Source organism: Diabrotica virgifera, chromosome 5, assembly GCF_917563875.1.
Source record: "Diabrotica virgifera virgifera chromosome 5, PGI_DIABVI_V3a".
In the NCBI taxonomy this organism is placed as follows: domain Eukaryota; kingdom Metazoa; phylum Arthropoda; class Insecta; order Coleoptera; family Chrysomelidae; genus Diabrotica; species Diabrotica virgifera.
The window spans coordinates 250,896,333-250,912,027 of NC_065447.1; the positions used below are offsets into that span (position 1 = coordinate 250,896,333).

The 15,695-nt window shown below is 30.2% G+C and overlaps 1 protein-coding gene across 2 annotated transcripts in view; it reads left to right on the forward strand.

Annotated features, from left to right (window-relative positions):
* LOC126884827 (aminopeptidase N-like) overlaps nucleotides 1-15,695 on the forward strand; it is a 71,852-nt gene that overhangs the window by 23,532 nt on the left and 32,625 nt on the right. For both annotated transcript variants that reach the window (XM_050651085.1, XM_050651086.1), the window contains exon 2: nucleotides 110-271. In XM_050651085.1, the coding sequence (XP_050507042.1) occupies nucleotides 113-271 (159 nt within the window). In that variant the 5' untranslated portion in view covers nucleotides 110-112. The remainder of the gene's footprint in view (nucleotides 1-109; nucleotides 272-15,695) is intronic.

The following is a 15,695-nucleotide window of genomic DNA, read 5'->3' on the forward strand; positions in this document are numbered from 1 at the left end:
ATATTTATTATCCTGCAGTATTATTACTGCAGTTATTTAATTCAATAATTTTAATTATTTTAAGTTCGATTATTCTCCTTATATAAACAAATTTATAATTTTTTTCCAGATTATGGCTCGTGTCGTAGCCTTATTTTTAATATTTGTGCATGCTACCAATTGCTATCGACTTCCAAAAGATGTTATACCAGAGAACTACAAATTAGAAATCATTTCCAACTTAGGAGCACCAAAAGATAGTTTTAATTTTGATGGAAAAGTATGGATAACAGTAAGTAGCTTACCATTCTATCTTATATTATTTTTATTTAAGCAATGTTCGTCATTATCATCATTCTATTTGTCATTATAGGAACATTCAGTTCCTTACATTACAGCAGGTCTGATGACTGTTTTATAGAATTTTCCGTTCAGCTTCATTGAAATTATTCTGTCTCACAACACATTACTTGCCTCCTTCCACTGCATCCATCCAACCCTAATTCTATTGCATGCGTCTCTATCTATTTCCCCATTACTCTGTAATACCTATCCTATGTACTTAAAACTTCCAAATACTCCATTTTTGTCCTAATAAGTTTTAAACCTTTTTCACCTTTTTCCTCAAGAACTTGTCTCTGCTGTTATAGTTTTTGTTCTAAGTCGCTTTCACTATTTCCTACTAACACTACATCATCAGCATACATTAAGCACCAGGAAATGTTACTTTGTAGTTTCGCTGTTATCTGATTAAAAACTAATGAGATTAAAAATAATAGTCCATTCTTTCACGGTTTTTGCTCTAAATTTTAAAGAACCGCTTGGATTGACATGAAATTTGGCATACGTATAGCTTACATGTCAAAGAAAAAAAGTGATATTGTGCCGATGTGTGCTTTTGCCCTGGGGGTGACTTTCACCCCCTCTTGAGGGTGAAAAAATATATGTCCAAAATAAGTCCGGAAATGGATAAACTGACTAATTTTAAGTAACTTTTGCTCTATAGAGCATTTTCGCCAAGTCAACACTTTTCGAGTTATTTGCGAGTGAATATGTTCAATTTTCAACAAAATAACCACATTTTTAGACGGTTTTTTGCAAATAACTCAAAAAGTAAGTATTTTGTCGAAAAAAACGTTCTTAGCAAAAATATAGCCTATAAAAAAGTAAAACAAATGGTGTACGCGTTAGGTCTCTGGATCTCGTAGAACCAGAGTTATAGCCAATGAAAAATAGATTCATATTCACCAAATTTCAAATAGAATATTTCGACGTGAAATATCCAAAAAATTAAGCACTTTTTGGGGAAAACCCATTTTAACTTTTTTAAAGTGTTTAAAAAAAAGCTTTATTTCTGTTTTTACAAAAAGTTTCTAACATTAAATTTAAGCAAGTTACGCTCAAAATAAAGTTGGTCCCTTTTGTTTTTGCAAAAAAAAAATCGGGAAGACCACCCCCTAATTAGCAACTTAAATGAAATTAATCGTTACCGCTCCACAAATTATTTTACTTATGTTGTATTTATATGATCTGTAAGTTTCATCGATTCAAAGTGCTTATTTTTGAAAAAATTTGGTTTCAAAGTAAAATTTTTAAAAATTTAAATTTTGAAAAATATGCTTTTTTTCAAAATAACTTAAAAATTGTTAGAGATGCTAAAAATCTCGAAAAACAAAAAAAGTCAGATTTGCTTTTCTGAATATCATGTATTTTTTTGTTTTTCTGTTAGACAAAAATTGATTAAGATTTGATGTTTCTAAATTTGCATACATTCGTGATCAGTGACTCGTTCAACCCCTTTTAACTACAGCCCTTTCAATAATAAGGACTTTGAACCGATGAAACTTACAGATCATATAAACAATATATACACAAGTCAAGAAACTTGTGAAGTCGTAACGATTAAGTTCATTTAAGATACTAATTAGGGGGTGATTTTCTCGATTTTTTTTACCAAAACCAAAAGGGACTAACTTTATTTTGAGCGTAACTTGTTTAATTTTGATGCTAGAAATTTTTTTTATAAAACAAAAATGAAGCTTTTTTTAACACTTTAAGTAAGTCGTAATGAGTTTTCCCCGAAATGTGCTTCATTTTTGGTTATTTCACGTTTCACGTATACTTCAAGTATTCCATTTGGAATTTGACGAATATGAACCTATTTTTTATTACCTATAACTCTGCTTCTACTAGGTGTAGAGACGTGATATATACACCATTTTTTAAATTTTTTACAGGCTATATTTTTGCTAAGAATGTTTTTTCGACAAAATTCTTACTATTTGAGTTATTTGCGAAAAACCGTCTAGAAGCGTGGTTATTTTGTTGAAAAAATAAACATATTCACTGCCAAATAACTCGAAAAGTATTGACTTAGTGAAAAAACTCTATAGAACAAAAGTTGCTTAAAATTAGCCAGTTTATCCATTTCCTGACTTTCTTTGGACGAATATTTTTTCACCCCCAAAAGGGGGTGAAAACCACCCCCAGGGCAAAAGCACATATCGGCACAATATCACTTTTTTTCTTTGACTTGGAAGCTATGTGTATGCCAAATTTCATGTCAATCCAAGTGGTTTTTTAAAATTTAGAGGTTTTGCAATATTTTACCGTTAAAGAACGGACTATAAGGATTAAGCATTGAGTTTTGGTGCAATACTACTTTCATATGAAATTTATCAGTCTCTCCTACACCTGTCCTAACACTAGTTGTTACTCTCTCATATATATCTCTCTCACAGTCTTTACTTATTCACCGGGGACTCATTTCTTTTTGAGTGCCCACCAATAACATCTCGAGTCATCATTGACGCACCTCGAGGTCACCGAGACCGAGAGAGACTCAAGTCAAGCTCTTGAGGAACTCTGTCAAATGCTTTCTCAAGATCAATTAATACTATATAAGTGTTTGTTTTTATTTCTTTTTTTTTCATCAACTGCCTTATAATGAAAATTACATCTGTTTTTGATCTACCCTGCATAAAGCAAATTTGATTATTATACAGTATGTCCCTGTAAGTTGTATCCATATTTTATTATTAATTTTACGAAAAAAAGTTATTCTTTATAAAAAGTTCTGCATGGTCCAAAATCTAAGATTCAACCATCAGATATCAAATTTTATGAATGTTATACGAGGTATGTCAAAAAGTTTGAATTTCACTCAAGAGTAAAGTAGCTTTATTTTTCACAATATTGAAAATTGCTATTATGAAAAGTTGTTTGAAATTAAAAACTATATTCTAATATGCAATTACATCATTCTAATTGAAAAAAAAATTGTTTTTGAAAATTATGGATAACATTATTTTCAGTTATTTCAATTCTGATAACTCTTTTATTATTAATTTTATAAAAAAAAGTGATTCTTAATAAAAAGTTCTGGATGGTCTAAAACCTAAAATACAACCATCTTATATCAAATTTTATCAATTTTATACGAGGTATGTCAAAAAAGATAAATTTAGATCAAAATTAAAGTACCTTTATAGTTCAGAATATTTTAATTCGAAGGATATAATTAAATACTGAAACATAGTTTTTAATTCTAAATAACTTTTCATAATAACACTTTTCGATATTGTGAAAAATAAACGTATTTTACTCTTGACCGAAATTCATATTTTTGACATACCTCGTATAAAATTAATAAAATTTGACATAAGATGGTTGTATTTTAGGTTTTAGACCATGCAGCACTTTTTATTAAGAATCACTTTTTTCGTAAAATTAATAATAAAAGAGTTATCTGAATTGAAATAACTGAAAATAATGTTAGTTATCTTAAATTTATCAAAATTTTTTTTTTCAATTAGAAGGATGGAAACTAGAATATAGTTTTTAATTCCAAACAACTTTTCATAATAGCAATTTTCAATATTGTGAAAAATAAAGCTACTTTACTCTTGAGTGAAATTCAAACTTGACATACCTCGTATAATATTCAAAAAATTTGATATTTGATGGTTAAATCGTAGGTTTGGGACCATGCAGAACTTTTTATGAAGAATAACTTTTTTTCGTATTATTTGGTCTTCTTTATTTATGTATTATTAATAGATTCTAGAAGTTTGACCGGCTTAGAATTATTAGTTTAACAAAAAATGGAGTTAAAAGCGAATAACGAATTTTTGTAGTTCGGAAAAATTGCTTTTTCTTCAGAATAGAAAGATTAGCATCAGAGATACAAAAAATGTTTTAATATGAAATTGTAGCTTATTTAATTCACAAGAACCTGATTTGAAAAATTTTTTCTACCGTAAGAATTGAATGAGCTATTGACAATTAAAATTTGTAATAACATGCAAAAACCACCTTTATCAACCCTTTCAATGTCACCTCTTTTTGCGACTGAGGATTTTAAAAAGATATAATATTAATATACTTATAGACCTTATAAAAACCTACAAAATTCTTTTTTACCAAACTTTCTAAGATAAAAAATAAAAAAGTAACGGTTAAAAATCAATATATTTTTTTGAAAAAAAAGGAGAAATCCAATTGGAATCATAATAATGTAAGTTAGCGGTGTTTTAGTCATTGGCCTTATTCATTCTTCTTTATTTATGTATTAGTAATAGATTCTAGAAGTTTGACTGGCTTATAATGATTAGTTTTAAAAAAACTGGAGTTAAAAGCGAATAACGAATTTTTGTAGTTTGGTAAAAAATGCCATTTTCTTCAGAATAGAAAGATTACCATCAGATATACGAAAAAATGTTTAAATATGAAACTGTAGGTTATTTAATTTCCAAGAACTTATTTTAAAACAATTTTCTCTACGGCAAAAATTGAGTGAATCGTAAATGAGTATTATATCAATATTTCAATCCACGGTATTATCGAAAAACATTGATTTTTTCGATATAAAACTAACACTTTCGATCGCGAATAAATCAAAAACTATTAATTTTATGAAAAAATTGTATATAACATTTTTTGCTTAGAATGAATGTTTTTATCAAATTTTGCAGTCAAAATATAATAAAAAATTTCCACCCCCAAGATGGGGTGGCAACCACCCCCATTGTAAAAGCGTCTTTCGGCATAATATAGATTTTGATCCTTGGACTATCCACTAATTATTCTTAAATTTTCAAGCAAATCGATCCATTCTGTAAAAATTGCGAGGTGAAAGCTTCGGTTCCTGGACTATTGTTTTTGTAAGGAGGCTCTAATATACTGCTTCTCCATTTGTCTGGCATTTGTCCAACTTCCATAATTCTATTAAATAAACCTGTTAGCCAACTTGTTCCTGTCTCTCCTCCTAATGCTCTCCACAATTCCTCAGGAATATCATTTGGTCCAACTGCTTTTCCTTTCTTTATTTGTTGAACTGTTGGATTGTCAGTATCTACTGTATACTGACTACTATTGACTGAAACATTATTCTACAGTAAAAAAAATGATTATACCTAATCATTTTCTGGTCGGATTAAACGACCTCAGCTAAAAACCTTTACCTTAACCACCAGTGCAAAACAACATTAATATTCTTATCATTAACTTCTTCGCCTACACAAAAATATTTACCAAGTTAATAAGCGAATAAAGATTTCCACAAAAGTTTCAGTGGGTTAAGGATAAAATTGTGAAGGTCAATGTTCTGCAATCTTATAAATTCATATCACATAAAAAGAGTGTCAATTTTTATAGATCAATCGATAATTACATTAAAATTGTGCGAGGTCGAAGTTTTTAGTCATAACATAAGAATCATATTGTCCATGGGTAGGGACGTTTGGGGCGAATATTCTGTCTGTCACTATTTCTCGGCCTTCCTTAAAAATCTTATAGTCGAGGAAATGAAGCTGAAAAAATGGCAAAACCTCGCAATTTTTTCGTCCAGCATCGATCTGTACAAAAATTTGGGATTAGACTCATTACACCCTCTAGTTCATTTTCTATTCGCTCCGAGCGTTAACAAAGTGTCAAAGCAAAATCGACCGACCTGCTCATGGTGGCGGTTTTTTGAAATTTTATAAGGACGTTTTGTGTATGTTTAAATGAGACATTTAAAAAAATGTCGTGTCACGCTATTAGTGATATTATGTATTAATATAAACAGAAAATAAAAACGCACTATAAATTCTTCACTTTCCAATATTGATTATCAGTTTGATTTTGTATGCATAACCTCACTATCGCAGTTTATGTCAATAAATATTTATTAACGAAAAAGACAATATTTTGTTGCACTATAAATTACAGTATAAATTAATAACTAATGAATTCTAACAATTGTATTCGGTTATTATCACTACAAAATAAAATATTCAAGTTTAACAAAATAATCCCATAAGACTCAATGTTAAAACGTCCTTACAAAATCTGACAGCGTATCACGTGACTGTACGTAGAGGGGAGACTCACGGAGCCAATATTGAGCCGTTGTACGCTTTTGGTTTTGTAAGGGTGAAAACTACCCCTAGTGGTAAAAAATTATAAAATAACATTTTAAACTTTAATATTGTCAACATTTGGTTCTTATTAGTTACATAATGAATGTTTTATGCTTTAAGATATACTATCACAATATTTCAACCCTTAAAACCACCCTTGTTGGAGCTATATATAAAAAATTTACTTATCCTAAAAGAATAATTTCGGCTTGCGTCGATTTACATAAAAGTTTGGGATTAGGAGCATCTCACCCTGTACTTCATATTCTATAACATGCTTAAGGGCGTTGATTATTTTTAGGGGTGTAAACAACCCCTTATTGTCAAAAATTATATAAAAACATTGTATACTTTAATATGGGTAAAATTTGGTTCTGATTGGTTAAATAATGATTGTTTTATACTTTAGGATATAATGTCATAATATTTCAACCCTTAAAAACCACCCTTAATAACATTACAGTTTTTATAAGTAGATATTTTAATAGGTCTATACAGAAAAAAAAGTAGAATTACAGAATTACAAAAACATTTATTTACACAAAAATACGAATTTACAAATATGTACAAATACAAATACAAATAGTTTTTTCTTTCATTATACGAACCGGTTCTGTGGTATTATACATACATTGAAAATTATCCATAAGCGGACTATCCGAATTTTTCGAAAAAAAAAGAATTCATTTATAAACATAGCTCCTTCATTTTTGGCGGTGAAAAGATTTTTCAAAAATGAATTTGTAGGATTTTTGAAGAGTTATAAGACTGTGTAAACTAAATTCCTTAAGATCCTTCAGTTTTTAATTAGGGTGGGTTTAAAGTTTTCTAATAAGGGGGTGTTTGCTCGTAAATAGAGGTTTTAAACAGCTATATCTCGCTAACTGTTCACTGTAGTGAAAACGTATGCACAAAGGAATTTTAGTTATTAAAGAAGCTACAATTTAGTAAGCTATTATTTTTTTCGTATCTCCAGTATATTCGGAGATATTTTGAAGCAAAAGGTGAAAAATGGGAAATTCCAAAAAATTATTTTTTTTAAACTCCAATTTTTCTAAAATGAGGCCTTTTAAATAGGTCAAACTTCTTGGGTATATTGATAATACAAATATAAAAGTAATTACAGAAAGGTGAAGACCAATTTTTAATCAGGAGGGCAGTTCGTGGTTTTTTTTCACTGATTTTTTGATAGAGAAAAGCAGGTACCGAGTTTTTTTGATCATAAGTCGCTTACTTCTCAGACTAGAAACTTTTATTATACTTTTTTTTGAAAGGCATAACTGTATACTTGAAAAAAATTATTTAAGTTTCCCTCGAAAAATGCAAAGTTTTTCCGTTATTTTACTTTGAATATTTCAAATTATGCATTTGACGAAAAAAGCTAACTTTTGACATGCCGTATCTCGGTTTGTATTGGTCTTAGCGATATTACAGAAAAATAGTTTAATTTGTGTTACTAAAAGATACAATTTTTATATCTACAGTTTTTTTGATTCAATGCATATTTTTCGAGGTATTCTCAAAAAACACTCTAAAAAAGTCGATTTTTTCATCGAAAAACTGTTACTTTCAAGCGCGAATAACTCGAAAAATATTAGTTTTACGAGGAAAATGTAAAAAACATTTTTTTCTTATAATCACTGTTTACATCGATTTACATAGTTAAAATGTAATAAAAAATTCCCGCCCCCGAGATGGGGTGGCAACCACCCCCAAGGTTTTAGCGTACAGCGGCATGATATAGAAAATGATCCTTGGACCTTGGAAAAAATTGCCAGCCATAATGCTTCATTTCCTCGACTATTAGCTGGGATACTACTTTTGCCTGCTCTTTTGTTGTTTTTTATTTGAATTCATTCAAAGTTGGTTCCGCGTATGTCCCTTCTACATGTTCTTGCAAATTCTCATTTCCCTCTAGTCCCTCTTGTTGGTCTGTTTTTAACAGATTTTCAATTTATTCAGTTTTAATTTTTCTGTTGTTTCTCCTTAGGGCAGTCAATGAGGGTATTTGGCTCCGAATTCCATCCTACTACATCGATTTACTTGATATTTTCACAGTAAGTAGGGAATAGTTCAAGAAATAAAGTCTACCCTATGCCGATGTGGGCTTTTAGCCTGGGGTGGTTACCACCCCTTCTCGGGGGTGAAAAATGTTTTGGTTAAAATAGCCACGGAAGAGGCTAGAGAACCTAATTTTAAGCAAAAACTGTTCAATAATTATTTTTTTGAAAACTCGATACTTTTTGAGTTATTCGTGGTTGAAAATTGGTAATTTTCATTGAAAAATGATACCTTTTCAGACGGATTTTTGCGAATACCTTAAAAGCTATGCATCTAACAAAAAAACTATATAAAATATTCCTGTAGGTTATAAAAAAACAAAGCGATTCGTTCCTTCATAAATCTTCTAGTTAAAATACAAAGAGGAATATCGTAGGTAAGAAGAGTTTGTTTTTTGCTGCATGCTCAAATCGGCGTATTCAACTTGAAATAACAGAGAAACTGTCGATTTTAGGTGTATAATGATACTAATAACTTTTGTAGTGCTTGAATAGACCTTTAAAATGAGCAATACTAAATGTCGATTACATTTAAACTAAGCGAGATATTCTGCAAAGAAGTTGATGACTAATGCATTTTAAGAAGAAATGAGAAGTATATTTAACCCTTCCTCCATCAGAATTTAAATACATCGTTTTCCTTCTGCAATACTTTTTATTATAGTGTTATTTATATGTTCAAAAAGTTGAACTTGATAGAAATGAATGGTTTTTGAAAAAAATAAGATCAAATTATAGAGCACATTTTTAAATTTTCTTAAGAATCTTTCTTTTCCTCAATGTAACTCGAAAAAGATAAGAGGTACGAAAAAAAGATGACGCACAAAAATGTAGGGCTTTTTCAGATACAAATTTCCTTTTTTTTTCATTACTGTATCTCTTATCATTTTTAAGTTACATGGAGAAAAAGGAAGATTTTTAAGAAAATTTAAAAATGCACTCTATAATTTGATCTTTTTGAAGTTATACTTCCTTAGGCGCGATTTCATTGAGGGTGAAATTTTATTGACCTGCGCGCATGCGCACACCGACAGTATGGTATTAGTCGTTATACGGGCTCTGATTGGGTGTTGAAATGATCTGTCAATAATTGTTCAATATGGAAGTTATCGGTAAACAAAAATATTGTATATATTAGTTTTTATTATTGTGAGGACAGAAATAAAATCAAATTTATAATTATAGTGACTTTTTAAATAGTTTTGAAAAGCCGCAGGTACGTAATTCTAAATGTTTCAGTTGTATTCCAATAAAAAATTATCTTCATACCAATCTATTTGGAAAATGTAAAAAAAATAATGTAGTTACCTATTAGTAGGCAATGCTTTAATTTACATAATCTGATTACGAACAAACTTTCTACAAATCTTCATCTAATATATCGTTTTCTTACTCTATATTTTGTTGTATTTTAATTCGACAAAAATCAAACTAATAATTTGATTCATATAAATTAACAAAATGTCAAAAAGTTTATGGTGTAAACGTTTAGGTTGTGTATATTCCCACATGACGTATACGCGAATGTGGTGTAGTGGGAAATTGCTTCAACTCTCGTAAGGCGCGATAGACGTGAAGTGGGTTCAAGCCCCAAGCAAGTTGTTATTTTTTTTATAGATTTTATGATTGTAAGTATATTATTATATAATTTTTTTCAGAAAATACGTATTTAATTAAAATTTTTGGCAACAATTACTGTTCAGAAATCATTTGTGGCATTTTTCAATGTGTTTGTGTGTGTTTTATTCTTTTATTTTTTTAATTTTTGGTATTGTTTTAATAAAAATTTTTGGAAAGTAGTAGAGAAACTGTTTAAAGTATATTGATTTCGTTGAAATCATATAATAGAAGTATAACTTCTTACGTGCGTACAAAGTACACACACATTCTTTTTTTTCAAAAACCATTTATTTTAAACCCGTACAACATTTTGAGCATAGAAATAACACTATAATAAAAAGTATTGTGGAAGGAAAACGATGCATTTACATTTTGGTGGATGGGGGTATTACTTCTCATTCTTTCTTAAAATACATTAGTTATCAATTTTGTTTGCAGCATATCTCGCTTAGTTTTAATGTAATAGACCTCTAATATAGCTCATTTTAAAGGTCTTTTCAAGCACTACAAAAGGTATTAGTAATATTATACATCTAAAATCGACCGTTTCTCTGTTATTTCAAGTTGAATACACCAATTTGAGAATGTACCAAAAAACAAACTATTTTCACCTACCATATCTCTTTTTGTATTATAACTAGAAGATTTATGAAGGCAAGTGTCTCTTCGTTTTTTATAACCTACAAAAATGTTTAATATAGTTTTTTAATTAGATGCATAGTTTTTAAGGTATTCGCAAAAAACCGTTCGAAAAGGTATTATGTTTCAATGAAAATGACTAATTTTCAACCACGAATATCTCAAAAAGTATTGAGTTTTAAAAAAAAAATTATAGAACAGTGTTTGCTTAGAATTAGGTTTTCTAGCGAATTCCGTGGTAATTTTAACCAAAAAGTTTTCCAACCCTAAAAAGGGGTGGGAACCACCCCCAAGATAAAAGCACACATCGGCATAGGGTAGACTTTGAATTAGGAGATAAGTAGAGACTAGGCCCAAAATTTCATTAAAATCCATGCAGTAGGATAGAATTCGGAGGTAATATTCTATTCCTGCTCCCATTGACTGGCGTACCTAGAAACAATTTACAATATTGTTTCTCCTAGAACAAGACCTTCTTTGTTTCTGCAATACTTTGTATTATTCTTTTTTGTTTCTCTGGATTTCTTAACTTCTTGATAGATTTTTAACCTCTTTGTTAATGTAGGCTACTTCTATGTTTTTCAATTGCCTTTCTAGCTGATCTTTTTTCTTCTTTCTGTAAATTCTTTTAACTTCTCTTCTTCTAGCCACATAGTTTTATATCGTAGTTTTGGTTTTTTACTCTTTGTAGTTAGTTCTTACGTTATCATATCTTATTCTACGAGTATTGAGTCTAGTACAATTCACAGAAAGCTTCCAGTTGATACACTTCTATCTTCAGTACTGATAATGGATACCGGCTCGCCTGTACTTTTATCAATATTAATTGTCTGTTTAATTTTAAAGACCCCAATGTTACTCACTTTATTTAACCCACGGAGTTGGCAGGCTCAGGCAGACCAAGACGTACCTCCTTTTCGAGTAGGAACCTTGTGTTCCCGGAATGTTATCCAATTTCATCGGCCATAAGTCGTATAATTTTTACAATTTTATATTGTAACTAATAATTTAAATCCAACCATTGTTTGGTTCTGGGGCTATTTAGCAAGTATTTGAATTCACTGATAATGGACTGATAGGGCCGAAAAATGTTCGTTCTGAACTTTTATGTAATCCGTTTTTTTGGATTGGATTTTTAAATTTTAATTTTTAATTAAAATATGCCTACCAATTACAACATGAATGTTTGCTTCAATATTAAATTTTTTTAACTGTATGATATACAGCCAATTCCCGGGAACCATCCCGTTTTAATATATTTATATTAACTTCTTCGTTTATGTTAATTTATGGTGTTTCCGGTTCTAGGGTCATTTGTTCTTCCTCTGCATAGAGATTTCTTAGACAGTCAATCCATGTATCCTTTTCTATGTGTTTTGATTCTATTAGTTCCTTTTGACCTTTTATAAAGCGCCATATTTTCTTTTGCCATAAACATCATATTCCATTTCTTTCGAAAAACATTCTCAGTTAACAATTTTTTTATTATTCTTACAAGTGAATGTGTTTCGTTCCTTATTGTCTTATAATTATCGTATGCCTCTTGTGTCTTTGTTGACATATATTTTAGGTAAGCTTTTTTCTTTTATTTACATTTTTCCTTCACTTTTGTACAAAATCATGGAATTCTTCGCCTTGGAAGCGATTTATTTTTATTAATGTTTCTTTCACCAAGAACTTGCTTGGCTGAGGCTAAGATATTTATTAGACTTAATTTTTGCCCAACCTTCTTCGACTCCGTCACTTTTTGTGATATATTTGTTTCTGCTTCTTTCTATTATTTTTTGGAATAGGTATCTTGTGGACCCATGCTGTAAGCTTTCGACTTTTATCTTGGTGGTGCATTCTTTTGTTTTGTTATTACCTATGTGTTTTCATTTTGATTTTGCACAAAACCAATTTATGATCATGATCTCTTCCTATTTCTGCTGATGTTTTCGATGATTTCTTCCCATGCGATCCGAAGTTCAGCTGAATAAAATATCAGCTTGGCACTTGTATGCTAATATATTGAAAGACATGATTGGCCCGAATCTCCCCTAAATGATGTGATTACAATAAAAATTGATATAAGAAGTCAATTTATGCAGCTTACCGTTAAGATGTCAAGATTAGTGTAAAAATAAAATAGTTATCGTTATAATATACATAATTAAGAGACATGCAAGGTGATCCTGACAACTCTTCTAAAACCGTTTTGCTTTTAATCAGATGTGAAAGCCGAAACTGTTAAAAGAATATTTTATACAGTGAAAATTTACGACAAAACGTTATATAATTTTGCCCTTCTTCTTCTTGATATGCCTACCCGTGACGAATATTGGTGATTATCATGGCAATCTTTACCATGGTAGGGGAGCCCAAGCGGGGATTTTTGCAGTTACTCGAGCGCGTCAGATTATCATATGGGGAGAAACGTGGTACCCTGCAGATGTACCTCTGCCATATATTGGCTCTTAACACAGGGGAGTTCGTTTAGGGGGGCCCGAAAAAAAAATCTATCCTTAAAAATACTCGAAATTGTCAGATTAAGATAAGGTAAGTTAAGTACATGCAAAACTGTATATTTAAAAAATCGGACGATTTGAGCGGGGCGTAAGGGAATTGGTGAGTCACAAAGTTTCACAAGAAAAAGGCGAATATTTCGCGAAATGAACGTCAGATCGAAAAACTAAAAACTACACGTTCAATATTTTTCAAAAACCTATCGATAGATACCAAACACGACCCCTCGCAGAGAGGGGTGGGGGTAAATTTTAAATTTTAAATACAAATCCCGCGATATTTAGCAAAATAAACATCAGATCGAAAAACTGCAAAATACACTTATTTAATATTTTTGAAAAATATATCGAATGGTACCAAACGTGACCCCCCACGGAGGTGGGGTGGGGGGTTACTTTAAAATCTTAAATGGGAGCCCCCATTTTTTATTGCAGATTTGAATTCTCTGCATAAAAATAAGCAACTTTTATTCGAAACATTTTTTCGAATTATGGATAGATGGCGCTATATTCGGAAAAAACGATTAATGGAAATCGAAAATTAAATTAAAAAATGGCAAGCGCCCGCTAAAATGGAAAATTTTACTTAACTTTTTTTGGTTTTAGGACCTAATAATCACAACCCAATAGGTCCCCAAAGCGTTCGAGTGACTGCACATTTAGCAAACTTTGCTCCCCTACCACCATATCTGCAGCAGCGCGAAAACTCTGTACAGATGTGTTGACCCGCTTCTGAGGCTCTTTAACCAGTATGTTCTTCTTCTTCCTGGACCTCGCTTTCCAAATATTTTTCCTTGCATACCTTGTCTTGTAGGAGGGCATATCTGGATTCATTTTGCATAATTAGTGCAGTCACTGAAGGTGGATATGAGCTATTACCTCCGATTTCGTTGAACCTCTATCGATTTTTTTCATGAAAATTGGTGAGTGGTTAGAGGATACCTCAAGGAACAAAGGTGCCAACTTGCGCTTTTATCCTGGGGGCGGATGCCATCCCTTCTTGGGGATGAAAATTATTTTATTAAAAACAACCCCATAAACCGATAGAGGGACAAATTATAAGCTAAATCTCTTATATCAAGTTTTTAAAATAAATGAATACTTTTTGAGTTATCAAAAATTAAAATTTTCGTGGGAAAAATGCATGTTTTAAAGCGGTTTTTCATAAATAACGCAAAAACTATAAGTTTTAACAAAAAGGTTATAATTACCAAAATTAAAGCTAATAAAATGCAAAATAAATTTATTGTCCGAAAAATCTTTTATTACTAACTTAAAGTGGGTTATAGATAATTGAATGTATACTTTTATGCTCTAAAAATTTTTCAAAAAAATTAATTGTTTTTTTTTAGAATAACTTCGTTAATTTGTATGATATCAGGATTGTCCAATTACCATTTAAAAGGTAATTTCAAGGGTTTTAAAATAGTATTAATTTTAATCTTTTAAATCCCTTATTTTTTTAAATAAAAGTTAAAGGGCCCCTGTTACATGGCTCTCGTCGTAAAATTACGGCTTTAAACGTTTCTCGGTTATTCTTTATGTTACAGGAATACTAAAAACAGTGAAACATTTATTAAAGAAAAAACTAAAATTTGGTTCTATATCATTTTGTACGTATATAGAGTATTTTTGGAGTTATTATTAAAAGAAAATGAAAATTACGAAAATTTGAGATATTTTGATTTTTTTAAATCATACATTTTTTTTTTCAAAAATATGCATTCTAAACCAGTCAATGTTTTTGAGATCATTACTGTAAATTTTAACTTTTATGGAAATGGCACATGTTTTATTTTTTACTTTTTCCTAATAAAAAAGCAAAAGGGTTCTCTTATTTTCATTATAACTTGCTAAATTGTGGCGCTATCAACTACTTCTAAAGATCATTTGACAGGTATTGCTAAGTACTTTGACAAGTATTAATAAGTACCTATATGTTATAAAATGCACCGTTTTCCCGTTATTTAAGCTTGAATACTTAGATTTGAGTACTCACCGAAAAAAAATATACATTTAATTATCTATAACTCACTTTGATTTAATATTCAATGGTTTTTCAAGTAAGGAGTGTATTAAATTTTTTATTATCTTCAATTTTGGTGATGATAACTTTTTTGTAAAAACTTATAGTTTTTGAGTTATGTATTTATAAAAAACTACTTTAAAACATGCATTTGTTTTCACGAAAAATTAAAATATTTGATCTTTGATAACTCAAAAAGTATTGATTAATGTTAATAATTATATATAAAAAAATTTACTTATAATTTGTCCCTCTATCGATTTCTGCGCCTCCAGGATAAAAGCGCAAGTTGGCACCATGTCACCTTTTTTTCTTGAGGTCTCTTCTAACAACTCACCAATTTTCATAAAAATCGATGGATTTTAACGAAATCGGAGGTGAAAACCTTCAGTTACTGCACTAAATGTGTCCAAAGCATTTATACTTTCGAGATTTGATGGTGGTCAGTACCTCTCAGTTCTTCTTT